General features: G+C 40.5%; 2 protein-coding genes across 7 annotated transcripts in view; one reads left to right on the top strand and one right to left on the bottom strand.

The window, feature by feature from the left end:
* Positions 1-3,083, top strand: part of col11a2 (collagen, type XI, alpha 2) — a 63,082-nt gene extending 59,999 nt beyond the window's left edge. For all 6 annotated transcript variants that reach the window (XM_033636766.2, XM_033636770.2, XM_033636769.2 and 3 more), the window contains one exon: positions 878-3,083. In XM_033636766.2, the coding sequence (XP_033492657.2) occupies positions 878-1,024 (147 nt within the window). In that variant the 3' untranslated portion in view covers positions 1,025-3,083. The remainder of the gene's footprint in view (positions 1-877) is intronic.
* Positions 3,084-6,640: 3,557 nt separating this feature from the next.
* hsd17b8 (hydroxysteroid (17-beta) dehydrogenase 8) lies at positions 6,641-22,078 on the bottom strand. Its single transcript, XM_033636377.2, has 9 exons — positions 21,885-22,078; positions 21,020-21,222; positions 20,735-20,851; positions 18,610-18,705; positions 18,058-18,143; positions 16,920-17,004; positions 16,024-16,066; positions 7,009-7,083; positions 6,641-6,915 (listed from the first exon to the last, which is right to left on the bottom strand). Exons 1-9 carry the CDS (start codon positions 21,928-21,930, stop codon positions 6,896-6,898), a joined length of 771 nt encoding a protein of 256 aa, XP_033492268.1. The 5' UTR covers positions 21,931-22,078; the 3' UTR covers positions 6,641-6,895.
* Positions 22,079-23,314: the final 1,236 nt, after the last annotated feature.

Below are 23,314 nucleotides of genomic sequence, written 5' to 3'. Positions count from 1 at the left end.
GGACCCTATTTTCCAGTGTCTAATTGACTAATAAGAACAACTGTTTTTGAAATTGGGCAAAAGCGGCCGTTCACGCCGTCAATTTGCATCCATTGAAAGTGCATTTATTTGCTGCTAACTAGCTCAGATTATTATTTAAAGTTTGACCTTTTTGTTAAAGAATAAGATTGTTTTTGTTTAACCAGAAACAATGCAGAAATCGCTATCACCAATCCCACCAGACTCTACTAGAATCAACAGTAATTTTGACATTATAAAGCGATTGGGATTTTGGGGTCGTTTTTAGTTTAACAAAAAGGATCTTATTCTTTACCAGATAGGTCTATCTCTGTAGGGATCCTTTTCATAATGTTTCCAGACACTTGAAATAATAATCTGAACCTGTCTGGCAAAAACACGTACTAATAATGAACGTAAAGTCACAGTGCCAACATGATACGAATAGTTGTAGCCTGTTTCACGGCTGCCAACTGCAGAGCTCCCACTCAATACTGGAAAAAAAAAAATCCCCATTAGTCACTTGAACACAAAAACATGGGAAAGTAGTTCCCAGGTTGGAAGATACCAAACGTAGCCTCTCACTTATGACTCTTGAGAGTTGCCTATTGGATATATTGTCTTGAAATACTAGTGCCACACAGTTAAATATTTTTACAGTTTTCACTTTTATGATGAGCGTGAATGATAAATAATTTGCTGTAACTGTCAAGCATCAGCCAAATTATGATGCAGGGGTTAAACATATGAACACAATTAAAATTATACAAGCTTATTTTGCCATATAGACAAGCAGTCTCTGCTCACTGTTATGCCACATGTAAATATCTCCAATTTCTGACGCGTCTCTCTCTCTGTCTCTCAATCTGTCTCTCTGCAGTATCGTAAGGGCTTTGACAGGACAGTCCTGGAGATCAACACACCACAGGTGGAGCATCTTCCTCTGCTGGATATCAAGGTGTCAGACTTTGGGGAGAGCAACCAGCAGTTTGGCTTTGAAGTGGGACCTGTCTGTTTCCAAGGCTAAAAACACACATACACACATCATGCAAAGAACAACACGTGCAAATACTCACGCACACACACATGCACTTAGAGACACACTTAAATATAATAAACATACATGCCCAGTAATTTGTAAATTAACTTGTAAATGATATGAAACACACACGTACACAAACCCGCAGACAGACACACTTACACACGCAGATGCTGTTGTGAGACAAACACGCACTCACACTGTACGTGCCTGGGGAAAGCAACATCCTCCCAACAATTAATGGACGTAAAAAAAAAAAAGAGGAGAGAAATAAAATACTCGCGGAGAGGAGACCATCGTTTGGGTAAACGACTGCGAGAAAGGAAGAAAAAAAACCAGGAGAGAGTGCTCTTCGGAATAAAACAGTGTTTTCTCTACCAGCAGCGAAAGGGGCCGGCCTGAGAAAGAGGGCAAGCCAGTAACTTGAGGCCTGAAGCTCCCTGTCTCCGATCCCCCTCTCACTCTTCTGTCCTCCCCGCTGTCTTTTTTTCCACTCATCTCACCTGCTCTACCTCCCCCCTACTCCTACCAAAAAAAGGGTCACACTTGGACATTATTTCCATTTCTTTAATCCCAGGTTTACACTGCGAGCAGCATGATTGACAGCCACTGACTCTTTAGTCATTCAGACAAAAAAGTTGCTTAGAACTGAAAGTTTTTAATCAATTTTTTATCTGTTTTGCACTTGCCAGCCAGAACCTCTACTGCTGAAGCAAAATCAAATCAAAACAGTAGACACCAAACTCTGACCTTTGGGTGATCCCTGTAAGTGCCAGCTCATCTGGTCATTTAATTCTGTCAGAAATGAATGAAAGCCCAGTGACTTGTCAATCATGTTGCTCACATTGTAAACACAGAGTAAATTTCAGCATTTATTACATCAAAAGGAACCAAAGAATTAGAGTCACCAGTTTCCACCCAGAATAAAAAGAGGGAATCAACCAAATGATGCCAGCTGGGTCTTCTTGGTCTTGTTTAAGCTGCCACCAAGTGAATTTTTAAACTCTTTGTAATATTGTCTTCATGACCACCTTTCAGTTTTATTAAAACAGTCTAAGAATGTGATTCACAGCTCAAACTGATGATTAAAAGATCTACCTGGTGTTATACAGCAAGGTTAATGGAGTCCAGTGTGACACAAGATGTATTCTTTATTTTACTGGACAATCCTCCTCAGCCCTTTGTTAACATTGAACTAAACCTGCTGCATGCAGTGAGACAGGATAGAAGATCTGAGATCAGTGAATTTAAAAGCCATTATTTTTGTAAACTGTGCTGAACCTGACGCTATTGTACTTGCATGTTACTGGTGCCTTTTAAAAGGGCTGATTCTACTTCTTTTAGATCATGGATCAGGCTACCAGGGTCGCTACCACACACACCAGTCCAGTATTTGCTGAGTCACTTTCTGGGTCCTTTGATTATTGTTTTCCATCCAGAATCCATTTTTGGATTTTGCATCCAAGCACAGAACAACATCAGGGTTTAAGATGTATATGTGATTCAAAGGTCTCTCTTTCATTTTTTTGATACAGCAGTGAATAAAATGCATGCTTTACTGAAAGAAACTGCGTGGCAAGGTGCTAATTATACCAAAGCATAAAAGTTCTAGTATTCACTTTGAGTCCTTAATTTTCTTTAGTCTCTTTTACAATTTCATGAAGCTTTTTACTGGGGAAAATGTGCATTACATTCCATTTGTACAGAAATAGTGATATTCTATTGTATTTATTTAAAACAAACAGGGTGCTTTGAGATTAAAAAAATACACGGACCACCAAATATTCCAGTCAAATGTGGTATATTTCATTTGTATTTATTTCCTGTAGCTGACACTTGAAGGTCAAGTGAAGCAAGCGACTCACATGTTAAACTCACTGTCAGCCTGAGTTATGGTGCTTCTTTTCACGCCCTGTCCAAACTCCTTTTGTAGAACCAAAGAATCTGTGGCCATATTTTATTGTAATATCCCTTTTTAGTGTTTTCAACAACTGTACTGTGCTGTTAAATTTTGCTTCCTCTGTAATAATTAAATGGTGACTCTCCAGCTCTGTCACATTTCCTTGTCGTTGCTACTGTTTGACTTGGCGTATATTGGTTTAAGGCTCAGGTCGTTGCTGCCCTGGGCTTTGAAATGCATCACAGAAATACAGTTTACTGAGTCAGCCTCTGCATTAATTTACACTGAGGTGCTGAGGACACACAATCCTCTGATCTTTTAAATTTCCATCTGAGACCACAGCGGGTAGGAGAAAGGTTGTGAGAGGGAGGAGTAAGCTTTGTCAGCCACCATGGGACTAAAGGTGATTAATAAGATTATTGTTTATAAGTATAATGTGGCTATGGGGTGTAATCATTACTAGGGTTCTGTTTTTTTTTTTTTATTTGTCTTGGTTTTGTTTTTGTTTTTTAACTATATCAGGGAAATGGGGTGGGAAAGCCAAAACCCAAATTTAAAAAATCTGACCTTGAGATTCTCCAGAGAGAATGACCTCAAATATTTGTTTTTATTGTGTTGAAGACAAATGTTTCAACATATAAAATATGGTGCTGAAAAGAGAAAAAAGTATTATTTTATAATGTGTGTAAGTAATTTTTTTAAAATTCTTGTTTCTGTAATATATAATCTTTTAAAAAGAGCTGCTTGACTCTTGTTTTTCTTCCAACCCCCTGCCATCAGTAGTACTCATTGCTGTTTCATATTTGTACAGGTTGTTTCTAGCTGGTAATCACAATACACTTGGTGGGTACAAGTATAGTTTACCAAATAATTACATGTTGACTCTTGTGGACTCAGTGGACAGAGAGGGAGACAGGATTGAAGGAAGCTGGAGAAAGGGAATGGGATAAGATAAGTGACATGGCCGACCAGCAGATCATTGTCAGAACCAATGTGTGAGTTTTAGCAATTTTTTCAAAACCGAGGGGACGATAAAAAATATTGCCTCATTCAGCATTATTTGCATACACAAATTTCGTTTACAGAACTTTAAATGCAGTATGACATTTGCGGTTGTGCTGTAGCCCTGTATAGGCAAGCTTGCCATATGTAGGCAAAACTATGCAGCGGTAAAGCGAACCATCGTTGCCAACGTACAATTGTGATAGTGACAGTGCAAAAAAGAACATTGAACATTTGTCATTTACACTCAATGATTAGAACAGCTTAACCTCTTATACATTATTTAAATTAAAGTATGCTATAAAATAAATGTCAAATAAGTGCAATAGTGAGTATAACATAACCAAAATCATGAAAATGTTATGGTATAGTATGCCATGAAGTAATCAGAAAAAAGCCATACCTAAGTATGACATTAAAAAGAACACTGAAAAGATCATAGTACAGTATCACATAAAAAAAAATGATAAAAAATAAATAGATAAAAAAAAAGTTATGGTATAGTATGCCATTAAAATAATCATAAAATTTCACAGTTTAGCTTGCCATTTGCCATTCAAAAATCACTGAAAAAAGCCATAGTGTATATATATGTATATATGTGTGTGTATATATATATATATATATATGTGTGTGTGTGTGTGTGTGTGTGTGTATATACATATATATATAAAAACATAGTATGCCATGAAAATCATTGAAATTGAAAATGTCATTGCATAGTATGCTATAAGAAAGAACCTAAAAATTCATAGTATATTGTGTCAGGAGGTAATGTCATGAAAAATGTCATAGTATAATACGACATGAACAAAATCACTAAGAAATAATATAGTATGGTATGCCATTAAAATAATAAAATGTCATAGTATTGTATGGCATCAAAATTTTTAAAAAATGTCGTAGTATAGTTTAACACAAAAATGTCAGTGTAGTATGTTTAAAAAAAAAAGTCATACAAAATGTAATAGTGTAATATGCCAAAAAAAATAATATATAGTATCCATAGTATGGTATAAAAAAATTTAAAAAATTAATATTAAAGTATGTTACATTAAAATAAAATGTAAAAAGTCTTCGTATGGTATCTCATAATAAAGCCATACAAAACGTTATAGGTAGTATGCCATAAAAAAAAACATAGTATAGTTATCATAAATAACCATACCATAGTATGAAAAAAAAATATTAGAGTATTGCATGGCATCAAAAACCATAAAAAAATGTCATGGCATATAATGCTATAAAAACATAATGAAAAACTCATAGTATGGCATACCATTTAAAACATCTGAAAAAGTATCACACTATAGTATGTACCAAAAAATATCATAAATATGTTCCTAGTATAGTATGTCACAAAAAATGTCATCAAAATATCATTGATTAGTATGTCACAAAAAATCCTAAAAAATCATAGTATAGTATGCTTTAAGACTATCTTAAAAAATGTCAAAGTATATTATGCAAAAAAAAGTCACAGTACCATATGGCGTTAAAAATCATTTAAAAAAAATGTGGTGACTACTATACAGTAAAACAGTGACCTCTTGTGGCCATTTGGAGTCCCTTCTCCTGTGGAGTTTTTATCAATTGCAGATGTTTAAATGACTCAAATTAATTTATCATTATCGCTTTGTGTATATCACAAGAAACATTTGACATATTTTAAAACAACTGGCTGTGAATCATCAAGATGCACAAGTGTGGACATAAAATCTTACCCTAGATTTAGCAAACCATTCAGACTGTGTTAGTTTCTTTCGGGTATTTTGTGGCTTACTTGCGGTCTTAAACTTGGTGCACCACAAGAAAATACCTTGTTAAAATACCCCAGAACTTGTACTGTGGTTTACACGTCTTTGCATTTCTTCATCAGCACAAAATAATGACATTCAACAGCAAATTTAATATGTCATTATTCAATCTAAATTGTTAAAAAAAAACATTATTTACATTGTTACAGTAATGATGAACCTGTTTTTTAACCTCTGAACAGATGTTTGAAAATTGAATGCTCTTTGGAAGACTACTAGACTGTTGTTTCACTTAGTGTTTCAGGGTAATAAACCGTTGCATAATCTTTCGAATTGTGAGCCCCGCTTCCAAAATTTAAAATTAATGTGGAAATGACTGAAATCTGATTCAGCAGTACTGAGTCCAACAAACTTCAGCTGAGCCTGCACAGACAGAGACATCTGTTAAACCCTTTGCACTTCTAAGCTGATTTCGCAAGCCAACAAATTAGATTACATTTTGAAATCCTCGTCAGACATGACAAGAAGTATAGCAGTTCAGTGGCTCAGTGAGTTAAGTGCCTGCAATGTCTGAAGATCAGGAGGTCAATGGTTCAAATACTTCCAACTGTGTTCTAAAAGCTAACAAATTGGACTAAATTTTAAATGCTTATCAAACATTACATAAAGCAGATGAGCTGAATAGTTTTGTAAGTTAAGCACCTGACACATCTGAAGACAAAGAGGTCAGCAGTTCGAACCCTTGATTCCAACTGTGTTTTAAAAGCCAACTTCCTGAGGAAATACATAAAGGCATTCAGAGAACACAGAAAATGTAAAGAGGCTTTGTTGATGTGGCAGAGTTGTCATTTTAAGCCTCTAAAAAGAAGTCAGTACATCTGGAGTGTCAGGTCCAGATCTCATCAGGGACAGAGTGGATCAGCAAAAAAAATGATATCAAAATGGTTGAGTAAAAAAGTTTTTAATTCTGAGTTTTCAAATCAAAATGCAACAGTTTGTAGAGAAATATTACAAATAGCAAACTGTTTATTGGCACAAAGTGTGGTATCATCCAGTACAGTGCATGTTCACATTAGATTTGTAGAGCATCATCAACACTAAATATGACTAAACAGAGAATAAAGTAAAATCATTTCAACAATTAAATCAACTATGATAAACTGGCCTGCCGTCAGTCTATCAGTGTGACAGACAGCCGATTTATCCCATGAAAAGTCCACCTGACAAAGACAGAGACGCACAAGTTGAGCATGATGAAAAGAAATTCAGTATTTGTACAGAGGCAGCTGTCAGAGAATTTAATCACACTCTACCTGTCACTTCCATGCTGACTCCTGTGATGTATCGAGAGTCATCTGAAGCTAGAAAGGCACAGACATCAGCGACCTCTGGAGGAGGACAAAAACAAGGACACGTCAACAGAGTGATGAAATTTTAGAAACTGAGCATGCCCAGCACACTTGGTACAAGACTAGGTACAATCCATATCCCTTTCCTTAATTTCAAGTTTACTAAAGCTGCAAAAACAGAAAATTAATGGGCAACTATTCTGATAACTGAATAATCGTTTTATTCATTTTTTTATTCAAATGAGAAAGCCAAGCACTTGGTGGTTTCATGCATCTTAAATGTGAAAATATGATGCTTTTCTTTGTCATATATGGTAATAATCTTCATGTCCTTGGATTTTTGGACTGTTGGTCGAATAAAACATATCATTTAAAAGCATCATCTTGGGCTCTGGCATAATACAAAGGGCATGTTTCACTATTTTCTGATATTTTTATGACAAACAAAATTAATTGAGAAAATAATGGGCAGATGAATTGAAAATGAAAATAACTGTAGCTGCAGCCCTACTGCGCAGCACAAAAGGGGATGACAGGGATCAAATGGTGTGAAGAAGTAATGAAGAGAAAAGACAATTTTTTTTTTACTTTCTAATAACATTTTGTGTCCACAAGGAAAACATTTTCATCTTGCATTCATGTGGTGTCACAAAAATCGGGGAAAAAAGGAGTTCCCGACTAGAAAAATTCATGTGAACGCCAAGTGGCAACCTCCAGGGATGACAAGTGAAGCCAATGCGGAAGTACCAAAAACTGCAGTTTGTTGAATGGCCACTTGAGGCAGACTCCAAAAGCGAGTCAATCCCCATAGACCCCCATGTTAAAATGCTCAACTTTACAGCAGAAATAAACATGTTTACAGCCAGGTACAAAAAACGGTTTTGGTCTCTAGAGCTAATTTCCCCTTTCATGACAACTGTGGAGGGGGGGGTGATTTTTTTTTATATCTCATCCGTTTAAATGTTATTAAGGCTTAAAGTTGCGCATAATTAAGGGTGTGGTCACTTTGAGTGACAGGTAGCGCCATCACGGGTGGCTAACTAGCCGCTGGCTGTCTGCTAGGCGTCATCTCAGCTAATTCGCAGGTCATTGAACCTGACCTCTCAGCCGTGTTTGTGCCTTTTGGATATTTTGTTTTGTGAGGGAGCTGGCACCAAGCGGGAGCATTAGCAGGAGCAGCCAACACCACAGGGCTAGCCAAAGTAAAGGTAAAGGTAAAGGTAAAGTTCCACTGATTGTCACACACCTGAGTGTGTGAAATTTGTTCTCCGCATTTGACCCATCCCCTGAGGGAGCGGTGAGCAGCAGCGGTGCCGCGCTCAGGAATCATGTGGTGATCTAACCCCCCAATTCCAACCCTTGATGCTGAGTGCCAACCAGGGAGGCAATGGGTCCCCATTTTTATAGTCTTTGGTATGACCCGGCCGGGGATCGAACCCACGACCTCCCAGTCTCAGGGCGGACACTCTACCACAAGGCCACTGAGCCTATGCCCCATTGCACACACTCAACACACATTCTGTTGAGCTCTCATGAAGGTTGCGAATCCTTGTACCCCTCCTTCAACAAACATTTTAATGAACTCGAAGCAGCTCTAACAGTCGCGGTGTGACAAATAAAAGTAGTTTTACAGGGGTTACAGGGTCCCCCCTCTAAGTCCATGCACGTCCCGCTGCATGGGATGGATTACACAACATGAACTTGAGGGACTGAACTAACTGGGTCTGCAGCGGTTATATTTAAAACTTCTGTGTATGCATCTGCCAAACCTTGGAAAAGAGTTTGCACTACCAATATTAATGGATTGCCAAACTTGGTATACTGTAATCTGTCAGGTTCTCTGCGATCACGAGTTGAGCGTCTTAACGTATTATTGGACTTACTGTTATCGTGGGACCGGTCAGAGTCAGGTATGTCTGTGGTAGGCTGGGATTGTGGACTTTCTGACTGTTCAGGTGCTTCTTCAAATGTTTGTTCAGCGAATCTCTCTCCCTCTCCACAGGTTGCATTCCCGGCTCTCCAGGTAAGTCCTCTTCAGGTAAGCTGTCTCCAAATAAGTTCTCCCCAGGTAAGTTCTCTCCAGATAAGTTCTCCTCAGGTAAGATCTCCTCAGATAAGTTCTCCTCAGGTAAGTTCTCCTCAGGTAAGTTCTCTCCAGGTAAGTTCTCCTCAGGTAAGTTCTCTCCCGGTAAGTTCTGTTGCAGGGCTCGGGGCACTGGACATTGGGGAACACTGGCTGTGGGTATAGGCACTGAATCATTCACACAAGATGGGTGATCGAGTTCAACAAAAGATAGGGGAGGATTAGATCTTTTTAGCTTGAATGTGGTTGGCTGGATCCGAATGTGTGGCAAATCCAACCCATCTCCCTCCTCATTGTCCTGTTCTCCCTTACCAGTGACCGGTTTCTGATTTCTTGTTTGAGGTCGACGGGGTGGTGTAGCTTTCGATCGATCTTGATCACTGGGTGGCAGGAACGAACAGGGGAGTAATAGATCTCGATGAAGGGTACGAACAGGACCATCAGCTTAATTTTCTGGCCGTACCGTGTACACTGGCAGTTCGCCTGTACGTCTAATGACCACATAGATTGTTGGTTCCCACTTATCTTCCAGCTTGTGTTTGCCACGTAGCCTGACATTTCGAACCAAGACACGATCTCCTTCCTCCAAGCCAGATGGTGTCACTCGCTGATCAAAGCGAGTTTTATTTCGTTCTGCAGATCTCCTTGCATTTTTGGAGGCAAGTTGATAGCTTTGCTCAAGCCTGGAGCGAAGATTTTCAACATACTGGGAATGTGTTTTTGATGGGTTTTCTCTCAATGGCAACCCAAATGCCAAGTCCACAGGTAACCGGGGCACACGGCCAAACATTAACTCGTACGGCGTGAACCTGGTGACTTCATTTCGAGTACAGTTGTATGCGTGAACAAGTGGCTTCACGTACTCTTTCCACTGTGTTTTTTGTTTTGGCTCCAGTGTACCAAGCATTCCCAGCAGTGTTCGATTGAATCTTTCGACGGGATTTCCCCGAGGATGGTAGGGGGTAGTTCGCGTCTTCTCAATACCTGCTAGGTCACAAAGCTCTTTTATCAACTTGGATTCAAAATCAGCTCCTTGGTCAGTGTGGATGCGTTCAGGGATACCATAATACACCACAAAATTCTCCCACAAACACTTGGCAACTGTGCGAGCTTTCTGATTGGGGGTTGGGATCGCCAGTGCAAACTTTGTGAAGTGGTCTGTAAGGACAAGTACGTCTTTGGTGTTACTTTGATCTGGTTCAATCGACAGGAAGTCCATACAGATCAACTCCAGGGGACGAGTTGTGGTGATGTTGACCAATGGTGCAGCTCGCTCCGGTAAGGTTTTTCTCCTTAAACACTGTTCACAGGTCTTTATTTTGGTTTCAACATCACTTGCCATCCGGGGCCAGTAAAATCTTGAACAAACAAGGTCAAGAGTTTGGTCAATCCCCATGTGACCCATGTCGTTATGAAGGCTTGTTAGGACCTTTGACCTTAGCTCCTCTGGTAAGACAAGTTGAAGAAGTATTTGGTCACCATCCTGTCTCCTCCTGTACAAAATGTTGTCTCGTAACTCAAGGCGGTTTAGCTCTCTTAGTAACAATGCAAGCGCAAGGAGCTCTTGTCTGACGGTTGGGGAAACTCTGTCTCCAGTTTCCAGCTGATGGATGACTTCTCTGATGCAGGGATCATTTCTCTGCTTTTCTCGCAAGTCAGACTGAGACAAGGAGGAGATGACAGGTAACCCATGATCAGACTCATTACTGTAGATGGATGGGACGGCATCAGCAGTAATAGCCACTGACTCCACCAGAGTGATTTGTGCTTGGCTTGGATTCAGCTGGTTGCTGGATCGGACCAAGGCACCATGACATATAGCATCAACGACATCTGGAGAAAGGACACTGCTTTGGCCCACAAGATGTTGCTCTGTGAAGTTGCGGATGAAATCTGTGTCTTTCTGGGAGTGTTGGTTGTCAAGGTAATGTTCATGGAGTCTTCGGGACAAAGCGTCCGCATCAGTGTTTTGTTTGCCCGTTCAGTACTGCAGTGTGAACGAGTAGGTGGATAAGGCAGCAAGCCATCGATGGCTGGTAGCATCGAGCTTCGCAGACGTCAAAATGTATGTGAGTGGATTGCTGTCTGTAATTACTGTAAAGTTGGAGCCGTAAAGATAATCATGGAATTTCTCGGTTACGCTCCACTTTAATGCCAGAAACTCCAACTTATGAGCTGGATAGCGAGATTCACTCTGAGACAAGCCACGGCTGGCATACGCGATCACATGGAGTTGTCCTTCCTGCTCCTGATACAAAGCTGCTCCCAAGCCAGTGGTGGACGCATCCGTATGTAGGATGTAGGGCTTTTTGGGGTTGGCAAAACCGAGAACAGGGGCAGAGGTAAGTTTGTCGATCAGAGTGTCAAAAGCAAACTGGCATTCCTGTGTCCAACGGTCACCAAAAGTCTGCTTTGGATCTCGATACTGGGTTTTAGATGGACGCTTCCCATGTGTGGGACCATATCCACGGGTAAGATCATTCAGGGGTTTCACAAGGGCTGCATAATGCTTTATGAAACGGCGGTAGTAGCCGGAGAATCCTAAGAATGATTTCAGTTCCTTTAATGTTTTTGGAATTGGCCAGGTTTTAAGGGCACTGATCTTATCGGGGTCGGTTTCAACTCCTCGTTCCAAAACAACATGACCAAGGTATCTGACTGAGGATTGAAAAAACTTGCATTTCTCAGGAGATAACTTGAGACCATACTCCTTCAAGCGGTTCAACACTCTGAGCAAGCGTCGTTCATGCTCTTTCAGGCTGTCTGAGAAGACTATGAGGTCATCCAAGAAAACAAGGACTTCTTTCAGGTTTAGGTCGCCCATACACTTCTCCATCAACCTTTGAAAGGTACTGGGTGCGTTAGTTACGCCTTGCGGCATCCGGTTGAACTCCCAAAACCCGAGAGGTGTCACAAAAGCAGTTTTGGGCTTGTCAACTTCATTCATTGCGATCTGATAATACCCTGACTTAAGGTCAAGAACAGAGAACCACTTCGAACCAGTCAATGCAGAAAATGTTTCTTCCAGATTTGGAAGGGCATATGCATCCTTGATTGTTTGTTGGTTCAACTTCCTGTAGTCGATGCATAAGCGGATATCACCATTTTTCTTTCGCACGACAACAATTGGCGACGAGAAGGGAGATTCTGACTCTCTGATGACTCCAGCTGCCAGCAACTCTTGAAGATGTCGTCGGACAGTATCAACATCGTTAGGATGTATTGGACGGGCCCGATGTTTAAAAGGGGTTTCATCATGGAGTTTAATGTTGTGTCTGACTTTACTTGTACAGCCAAAGTCGAGGTCATGGTGTGCAAAGACTTCAGGGAGATCAAGGAGCTCACTGGTTATGCGCTCTTTCCATTCTGGTGGAAGGTTGGACTCACCAAAGTTGAAATTTAGTTCAGCCTTTGATTCTTTTGGAGCAGCAGCTTTCACACATTGCTGGGAGATGATAGCTTGACATATCCCAAGTTCTGCTATCACCGTGAGAGGCGGAATGTAGACGTCTTGCTCTGTGTGGTTAGTGAGCACAACTGGAACTTTGTATGGAGACTGAGATGGGAGAGTGATTAAAGCAGTCTTAACAAAAAGCCCGGCAGGTAATGAGGACTGTGGGTGCTCAACAATCGCCCAACGGCTGGAAGAAAGACAGGAAACTCTTGCAGAACCTTCAAGGATAACTGTTTGGCGTGCTGGAATAAGCAAAGGAGTCTTGCTAGGGGAATGCACAACACCAATATTACCAGCTTCAGTCTTTTGATGATGCAATTCTAGCATTTTTAGTACCGCTTTGTACCCATGTGACTGAGGTTGGAAGGTTGAGTGACTGTTCAAAAATTGCTCATAAAGAACTTCAAGAGTGTTCATTCCAATCAAAATGGACGACTGATTGGATGTGTGTGTGTCAGGAACAACAAGAGCAAGTGTCAGCACTTCAAACTCAGAGCCAAGGAAGTCTTCATGGAATTTAGCAGTTACTTCAACGTAGCCAAGATATGGAACTGGCTGTCCAGCAGCACCTTCAACATGCAAGAGGTTTTCCAAAGGATTCAGAGGTTGATCAGGCAAGTACTGGTTGTAAAAAGAAACAGGTACAGTAGTAACCTGTGACCCTGAGTCCAGGAGACAATTACAATCTTTCCCGGCTATGGTTACAACAGCCGTGCATTTTGAACCGACCAATCCTCTTGGTAAACCAACCACCCTATTCGCTGATTGGCTTGTACAGTTCATCTGGACATGTTTAACATTTCTTTCGGTGGGACTTTGTTGGTCCACCCCAGCTCCGGTACGCCCCGCACCCGGAACTGGTGTTAGTTTAACGGTTTACCGCCTGCTGGGTTCTCATCCTGCCATTTTTGTAGTTTTTCGTTGAACTTTCTGCGTTGGTTGGCAACACGGCCGGGATTCGGGGGGTTCTGACAGTGCAGCTTGGTGTGGCCATCCTCCCCACACTGGAAGCAGTAGCCGGGTTTTGGTGCAGTTGAAAGGGGTTTTGCAGGGGACTTACTGAGCTTGGCTGACTTGGATCTTTGATGGGAATTACTGGTATATGAGGACTGACTTGAGTAATGCTGGTTCTTGGTTGATGAAGCAGTCAGGGCAGCAAGTTGCTTCTGCAAGTCAGCCATTTGCTTGGCCAGCTGTTGAGTGAGAGTGGTCAGGGCGGTGACAGCATCAGTTTCATTGTTGCCAGTTAGTTGGGAGTTTACTGTAACTTTCTGTCTAGTTGCACCAAGGTGTTGTTTCATTCTTACAGCTTTTGAAGCTTTGCGATCTTCCTCGGTTCGAAGAAGCAGTAACAACTCCGGAAATGATGGTGGGTTTGATTTCTTCTGAGTTAATTGCAACTCTGACAGCAATGTATTGTCCCAACACCCTCTGCAGAACTGACACAGTAAATGTTTATTGACATCTTGTTCCAATGTTCCACCTCTTTTCGCAGCAAGGTTTAAACTGACTTGTAACCGTTGTAGATAAGCAGATGGTAACTCGCCGACATCCTGAAAGGTACCCATAAATTTTGCAAACAGTTCATCTCCTTCTTGCACTGTGCCATAAGCTGAGTCAAGTTGCTGTAAGTAGATGTCAGGGAGAGTATCTGGACTTAAATGTTTGATCATATCTGCTGCTGGGGGCAAGAGACTTTCCAAAATTTTCCTTGAACGCTGCATATCAGACACAGCAGGATCCTTCATTATCAGGTCCACACTGGAACGCCAGGTGTCAAAGTCTGTTTCATGTAGGGGTCGAGGGACTTTGCCTGAGAAAACACGCAATTTTTGAGAAGAGAGAGAGTGGATTGCGTGATCCTCACTTTTAACAATATGCTCAACAACATATCTTTGAACATCTGGGGGGTTGAGATCATTAGGAGAGAGAGAGGAAAGAGATGGTCGTGCTTGAGACTGAACTGCTGGAATGGTAACAGGAGGAACTTGAGCTGGTGGTGGCACAGGGACTGCTTCTGTCAGTGACACTGGTTCAGGTGAGTCTTTAATGCGTGAGACTTCAGGTTGAAGTTCAGCTATAGTGTCACCAATCTGAGCCATCATACCCTTTAGGACATGTGCAAAGTCTTTACCGGTCGTTTTAGCCAGTGATTGGAGGTCTGCAAGGTAAGTCTGAGTCTTTGAGGTGCCCACGTCACTTGCGTAACGATCAGATAATGCAGAGTTTGTATTTAAACGCACCACTTGAAACAATAAACGTATACGGCAATAGTGGTTGGAGTGCGGCCACTGCAGCGCTGGTCCCGAACTCAACGATAAGATAACCGTAAAAATCTGAATCTTCATCATCTACTGTAAGCGTTCTGCTAATAGATCCATATTGTTTCAGAAAGTCTAGCACCTCCTCATCAGCCTCAGTGTTAGTAAAATTATCAACCAATACAGCATGTGAAATTACTACTTGCAGCTTTTCAAACACTTCCATTGTGAGTAACAACTGTTTATTAAATACTGTCCAGCAAACTCCTGGCTAGCTCGCCACAAAATAATGTAGCACTTACTCCAAATTATAAATAGAATTAGGCTAGAAGTTATAACTCAGGTAAGTATTAACAATATGGACTAGTGTCAGAAGATAAGAGTTCGCTCATGGAGTTTGAGGACCAGTACAATAAACACGAAACAAGGTCAAAGTAGCGTAGCTTGTTAGCCTAGCTTGTTAGCCTTAGCTAACTTAGCAGCTTCGAGCGAGGTGGGCGTGTTTAAGCAACCAGGCTTCATTTGGCCCGCCTTTTTGCCCATTTTTGATTGGTCGGGAGTTGGGCGAAGTCAGGCACCACCTACTTTGAGCTTCAAACCCGCTCCTCAGAAACCAATGGGTGACGTCACAGTGACTACGTCCATATTTTTAGACAGTCTATGGTAAACGCCCCCTCAAGTTGGAACTCAGAAAGTTGGCAGAAATTTTGACACACAAGCTGCCAAGTTGACGTTATATATGCGGAAACATGGCAGACAAAAGTAGATGTACAGTTGATGATAATAAACTTTTTATTAGTGCATGTCAAGTTTTAGCTCACATATGATTTGTAGTATGGTACTAGATTGTAATCATTACTTGCTGTCCAATGTAGACTGACCTAGATTATTTAGAAAGGTTGTTTATTAGCATTAGTCAGGCGAAGCAATATTTTAGTAGTTGGGATGCACCAGGATAGCAAATATAACCCTTTAAACTGCTATCAATGTGTTCAAATGCTCTGAGCAATAAAATACAACACATTTTTATAGCATGTGCAAAATGATGAAGTTTTAGATTGTAGTGTTGTAGGGTCCGAGCAGTGCATTTAAAATCAGGCCATTATAAATATCTATGAAATGAGAATAAAGGTCTGCAGTGGAAACAAAAAAAGTGATGTTCAATATGCATTTTTACTGACCTGCAGGCTCACCCATTCTTCCCAGAGGCACCAAGGACTTCATCTGAAACCAAATAAAAAATGACAGAACAGATTTTAGGAGGGACGCCACGGTTTGAGAAAAGAACAGAGAGTCAGAAATGTCTGTCAAAGGTTTAATTTGGTTGAAGATTATATTAAAAGGGTCAGTTCAATCAATTGCCCCACCCATTTCCTCCTAATGCCTGGTAATATTTAGTTATGCAGGAGATTTTAGTTTTAATTTGCTGTGATTTAAACATCTCAACTGCTAAGAGTTCTGCTGCCACTCCAAAAACACTGAAGGTTCATTTGTGCTGCTCAAAGATTCATGAAAGAATCAATATAATAGTAAAATACATAAACAACTACCTGTCTTTCAAGAAACATCAACTGAGATTACTCTGGAAAACCCACTGAGCTCACTGTTACAAGTTTTGGAACCATTTCATACTGAAGGCAAAACTCTTGTCGTCACAGTTTTTTGCCACAGTATTGACAGATAGACTCTTTAATGTTTACTGCAACATAATTTCACCATTATTTGAAAAGTGCTATAAAAATAAAGGTTATGTATGTTATATTATTGTTATTATTGTTGCATTTTAAACTAAAATACAAGAAAAAAAGGTTTTTCAAAGACATGTTTACTGTATTACAGCTTGTAAAAGGACAATTTTACTTTAATTCACAACCAGCAATTTAGTTGCAATAATAATTTGTGTTTGGCACGTCTTGAACTTATGGAAAATGCACAAAATGTAACTCACAGCCCAAAATTTCAAAATTTCTACAACCTGCTTTGTATTCAGTGGTCGGAATAGGACTGCAGCAGTAAGTCATGATTTTTACTTGTGATACATGAAGTAAATCAATTTGTATCTGTGGTTGTGCTGTACCTTGGTAATTACTTTCTCTGGAACTTTATCTGTCATCGGAGTCGATATGAAACCTGGCAGCACACAATTACACCTAATCCCAAACCTGGGGGCAAAGAGAATGAAAAGCAAATGATTTCTTATTCTTTTTAAATTCAAATTACTTTAAATTTAATAAGCTCTGTGGGACTGGGTATCGTTTAAAAAATTATGATACCGAAATCAAGCGGCCGAAATGAGTTTCCTCCGCGGGGTGGCTGGGCTCAGCCTTAGAGATAGGGTGACGGGCTCGGACATCCGGAGCGAGCTCGGAGGAGAGCCGCTGCTCCTTCGTGTCGAAAGGGGTCAGTTGAGGTGGTTCGGGCATCTGATCAGGATGCCTTCTGGGAGCCTCTTGATAGAGATGTTCCATGCATGTCCCACTGGTAGGAGGCCCCGGGGCAGACCCAGAACACGCTGTAGGGATTGCATATCTCATTTAGCCTGGGAACACCTTGGGGTCCCCCAGGAGGAGCTGCAAAGCGTTGCTGGGGAGAGGGTGCTTTGCTCTGCCTGCTGCCTCCGCGACCCGGCCCCGGAAAAGCGGATGAAATGGATGTATGGATGGATGATACCGGTACCCTTCAAGTGATACCAATACAAAAAGAGTACTTCACTTGATAACTGATAATGTGAATGGACTGGCTGACTAGTGTCAGCCATATTTTCAAATGTTTTGGTGACATTTCTGCTGAACTGCCAACTCTTTCAAATACACTGTGCTTGACTTCACCACACCACAGACTGTATGTGCTGTGGCAGCTGCTGTGGGAGTGTGAGCTACACACCAGGGACAGTAGTAAGAGTCCAGCAGCTGCACACATACAGGTGTTGGATGTTAGCCACTGCTGCTGTGTGAGCTCGTGCTAATCGGGCGGATGTTGAACTGATCAGAGACAGCAGCAACAGAAAGTTTGCTGATCCCGCAAGGAGTTGGGATGGTCCGGGATCAAACCCCCGGTGCAAAAAGCATCAAATGCAGGTATCTTTTGACTGGAGATGTTTCAATACTACTTGGTACTGGGTTATTTTAGTTGATACCTTAAAGGTAGAGTACCAATACCCAGCCCTACAGCTCTGTGTGTCATGATTTGTTAGTGTTGTGTCAGGCTCTTCTTACCTGCTGAGCTCTTTGGCAGCAGTTCTGGTTAAACCCTCCACTCCAGCTTTAGAGGCGGCGTAATTTGCCTGTCCAATGTTTCCCACCTACAAATGTTAACCACATACACCCACCAGTTACTTTCACAGAGGACTGAGAAACACATTTACCAGGTCCTGAAATCTGTGGCTTTCAAACCTACTTTGGAATTTGTATTATGTTTTAGAATAAAAATATGTTCTTTGTAGATTTCTGCAAGTTTATTCTTGTATCTTATGCTTTGGTTCTTAAATCTTAAACCGATAAAAAGAGGTAAACAGAGCTTTATATCACAACTAAATGTATTATCATTTCTTTTTGGATTTGACTCCTTTTTTGGTACCTTTGGATTCCACTTCAGAGAAGCATTTGGTTCATGTAAGAACACAACCGGGCTGATAACGTTGCTAACTTTAACCTTTAACAGCTGGGAAAATTCCACTATCACACTAATTGTTGTGCAATTCTGGATAAAAAGCTTCAGCCAAATATTAAACCTGTAAAACAGAAACAATGTGACTGCCTGTATCTTACCTTTCCCACAATGCTGCCCATAGTGACGATGGATCCTTTGGGTGCGCCACAGGCTACAAGAGCCTGAGCAACTGCCTGAGTGACCAAGAATGAACCCTGAGAGAGACACAGGAAGAAAGATGACTGAATAAATCACTTCACTCTTTTCTGTTCTCTGGTCTTCATTTAAAATGCAGCGCTACCTTTCTATATGTCATTTAACAGAGAGACAGAGGTGCATGTTGAAGCAGGGCTCTCAGTGAGATTATGCCCGGATTCTGCTGCACTTAGGTTTGTAGTAAAAGGATGCAATTAAAAAATCACGCATTAACAGAACAGATAAAGGAAGGTTTAATAAACAAGCTGCAATTTAACTGTAAAGTGGTGACTTTAAAACAACTTTATATATTCTCTGACTTCTTTACAGAATTAACCAAACAGTTTTTTGAAGTAAAATCATATAATAGAATAGATCAAGATACAGCAAACAGAAATAATTTCCAAATATTAAAATAATGCTCAGGCTGTACGTGGCAATTATTAGATACGTATGTCTTTAGGATAGAGTGAGTATTTTCTGGTTTTGTTTTGCCTGAAGATTAAACTATTATGAATATGTGATGCAATAAAAAAGTAATATAAGACTGTCTCTGCTGCCGAAGCAGAGAGGAGAATAAAATTAATTAATGCCTGATTAACTAATCCGATCTAAGGGTACACTTTTTATCTCCACTTCTCATCAAAAAGTCGCCTGATGTTTTCTGAGCTGCAGTGATGGAAGAAGAGTGGAAAAGCATTATGACTCTCAGGAATCCTGTCGGGAATAAAAATATTTTAGATTAACTAAAATGCTGCTATAATCGCTGTCACTATATTTAATGTCATAAACTATGTCTGTGTTTGTAAAAGCTCCGTGGAACTTTTTATAAAGTCTGTAATGTTGCTCCTGTCAGGATGCTGTAGGAATGATGACTTCATTTTTCCAGTGATCTGACTGGTCAGTTGTATGACTAACAGGTTTTAATCTGATCTTCTGAAGTTAACCTGCAGCACTGATTTCCATGAGACTCGTTTCCACCAAGCAGTCCAGTTGCACAGTAGAAGAGTTTTGGGGTTTTTTTTGCATTTCTCTTGTCAAAAGTCATGGACGATACTAACAGACCTATTCCACGCCACATTTTTTTCTTCACTCCTCTGTTGAGTTACCTTGCACACTGATCCGTACTAGAAAGTGGAGCTAGAAACCCTGAAGTCTGTTGATTGGTCAATAGAGAATTGACACTCCTGCTCAGAGGTGACTGTAACCACTGTTCCTAAGCTGGCAGGTTTACATACATTAGTAAACTACAACTATAAAATCAAAGAACATTTTGCTTATCTTTACTGGTTAACAGTTAGCAGCTACAAATGGAGAAAAAATAATTTAATTCACTGTGTCACTCAAAGGCTCCTGGCAGCTACCGGCTGGTTTTTTCTTGCATGTTAGTCGATGCATTATTTAATTTTGTAAATCAATCAACACACCTTAAATGTCGATACAATAACTTTGACCATTCCATTTGTTTTTATTGCCTCTCTTGCATGACATACACTTTAGTGATGATTGGATCTTCAAGTGCTTAAAAAGAAATGTATATGCACTTAAACCAGTTCACGCAAACTGTGAATATTCTATTTCCTCACTGAGGAAAAAAGAGTGGCAGAGCGTCATTCCTGTGTGCTCCGATAGCACTACACCAGTGATCTGCTCTTAACACTCCAGCCTGTGTTTTTGTGGGGAAAATGTCACGCAACCCTGTTCCATGGACGATCAGCGAGATACAGACATTTATCTGTACTGTCAGAGAGAGGAATGCAGCAAGAGCTGAGTGCAGCACTGGTAACAAACCCACCTACATATGAGAGTGCTGTCTGAGGTGGAAATGCAAAACAGATCTAGGGTTTAGGTGCATGTGCGCGTGGGTGTGGTTTATGTACGGTTCTAAGGGTACAATACCCAATGTGTTTGGTGGGAACACAGCTCTGGTGATCTACCCCGGTTGTGATAAACATACAAAACACGAATTTAGCCAAGAGATAGCTGGATAACTCACTAATCTCGAACCTAACTTTCGTGGTAATGGCACCAGGTGTCACAGCTGTGTACCTTCAGGTTGACCTGGATGACTTTGTCAAACTGATCCTCCTCCATGTTGAGCAAGAAGTCGTCCTGGGTGATGCCTGCTGCATTCACACACACTGAGGGAGGCTGAAAGTAGTGAGTCTGCAGAGGGAGAGGAGGATGTTGACTGTTAACACAAAAGAAAAAAGGGTGGAAAAGAAAACATGCAACAGTCCCTGCAGCATACTGGCACATAGTCAAGACAGTCAGAGTATTTATTCCTCAGAAAATGTTGCAGATTATGACTTTAATGTTTTATCCATTCCACACCTGTATACTTGTGACCAGATTCTTTACACTCTCTTTTGATGACACATCCACCACAGCAGCCATGTGTGTCTGTCCTCTGAGGTCACTCGGCAGGCTCCCCAGGGTCTCGTTTGCCGACTCCTCGCTGATGTCAGCCACCACAACAGAGGCACCTTCAGAAGCAAGGCGCTGACACACGGCCCGTCCAATCCCACTGCCTCCTCCTGAGTGGGGGGGGAGCAGCAACAAGTCAGAGTGACACCTCAGCAGGACAATGTGTTGACTAAACACGTAGCTCTTCTCATGACTTAATGAGGGATTCATGGTTTCAGAGGGAAGACTGTGTGCCAGGAGTTGCTCTCTGGGTATATTTGATAGGTAGAAGGTCAATTAAGAAACATTTATCCCCCATTGGATTAGCCCAGAGGTCCAGGCCTCCATGTGCAATTAACAGCCATTTGCATCTCTTTGCTTCAGTCTTTATTTAGCCAACATTTATCATTTATACAGATTTATTTTGTGTATTTCTGTTGTATCTGTTGGTATTATTTCTTTATCACCCCTGATCCAGATGGTACCACTTTTTACAATGTCATAGATCAGGGGTAAGATCCGACTTGCTGAAGCTAAACCCATAAGCTCTCTCACTAGTTTTGAGTTAGTACAAGAGCATAATACTTAACCAAACTTCCACAAAGTAACTCAAGAGTTAACATTTACAAACCAGCTGTTCTTAGTCACCGTTAGTTGGTTTCAAGGGGAAGCTGTAAACTGTCAAAAGTTACAACCTCCTGCAAAGACAAATGTCCCGAGCGCTTTTCAGTATTCATTTATCTATCTAAAAACACTAAATGATGACACTATTAACAGTATAATGTAAACTTACCAGTGACCAGTGTCAACCTTGATATGAGCCTTGTAGCAGCCGCCATGATGGTTCTGTTTCCTTTAGGTAGCCCTAGCTTAGCCTTGCTTCGTTTCCTCTCATGTTATCATTAACTTACATGACATTATCGTTAGGTGTACACGCGCGGGCTAGGAATTAACGCTAACGTAAGAAAGTACAAAGGCCAAACCTTAAAGTTAGTTTACTAGTAACTACAACAGCTGTGACACTCGTAAACCACGGTCACAGCGCGGTATCTAACGTCTACAGTAATAGTTTTATTTTGAAACTCTTTTCCGGAAGTATCATTATGTTCTTGCGCCTAACTTGATAGTAATGCTGTACTTACATATTGTGGCCACTAAAGGGCAACACGATTATATAATAGACTGTAAAGATTTTAAGTATATGTGTGTATAAATAATATGTAATAATATAAATTTAAAAAACACATAAATAGAAAAAATAAATAGAAAAAAATTATTAAGATTCCACATACTATTAGTCCAAAAAATGAACGCATCTATCTACAATATATAAAATACATTTAGGCCTATGAATTTACTCACCAGAGGGCTTAATGTACCATTTGTTATTAATGTAGTTATTTATTTATTTATTTTTACTATTGAACAAATTGCACAATTCACTCATTTGAGTAAGAATCACCACAGTGCGAAATTCAAACAAAACTGGCAGTGACTTCAGGTTAAATAAAGAGTAGAAAAGGAAAAAGAAACAAATACAAAAAAGGTCACATTTAAGGCACATCTCTAATAGTCTTAATATGCTATTATGTGTGTCTTGAAGCTTGGTACAGTTTATGGTTACAGACAACAATACTACCCTCCGTTGGACACAATGCGCCACTACAGCCTGTTAGTTTTATTTTGAAAGTTCTGACCGGAAGTATTCCTGTGTAACTAAGTCTACCTTGACGCGACAGAATTTAATAGTGACTTGACATTAGCACAGAGGTGTAGTACCGCGGTGTCACCACCAGGGGGCAGTATATAATCAATCACTCAATCAATCAATCAATCAATCAATCAATTTTATTTATAAAGCCCAATATCACAAATCACAATTTGCCTCACAGGGCTTTACAGCATATGACACTCCTCTGTCCTTAGGACCCTCGCAGCGGATAAGGAAAAACTCCCCCAAAAAAAACTTTAACGGGAGAAAAAAACGGTAGAAACCTCAGGAAGAGCAACTGAGGAGGGATCCCTCTTCCAGGACGGACAGACGTGCAATAGATGTCGTACAGAACAGATCAACATGATGAATTAACAGTAATCCGTATGACACAATGAGACAGAAAGAGAGACAGAGAGAGAGAGAGAGAACAGACGGTAATGACAGTAGCTTACAACAACATTAATGAAAGTAATAATATTATAATTATAATTCTGGTTATTGTGGTATAA

The sequence above is a fragment of the Epinephelus lanceolatus genome, chromosome 16 (assembly GCF_041903045.1).
Source record: "Epinephelus lanceolatus isolate andai-2023 chromosome 16, ASM4190304v1, whole genome shotgun sequence".
NCBI classification, from domain to species: domain Eukaryota; kingdom Metazoa; phylum Chordata; class Actinopteri; order Perciformes; family Serranidae; genus Epinephelus; species Epinephelus lanceolatus.
This window is presented reverse-complemented; position numbering and strand designations above follow the sequence as displayed.

Coding starts and splice junctions, on each gene's coding strand:
- hsd17b8 (XM_033636377.2), bottom strand. CDS start 21,930: ATGGCGGCTGCTACAAGGCTCATATCAAGGTTGACACTGGTCACTG. Junction 18,706..20,734: donor TCATCCAGGTCAACCTGAAG/GTACACAGCTGT, acceptor TGTCTCTCTCAG/GGTTCATTCTTGGTCACTCA. Junction 17,005..18,057: donor GCTGCCAAAGAGCTCAGCAG/GTAAGAAGAGCC, acceptor CTTTGCCCCCAG/GTTTGGGATTAGGTGTAATT.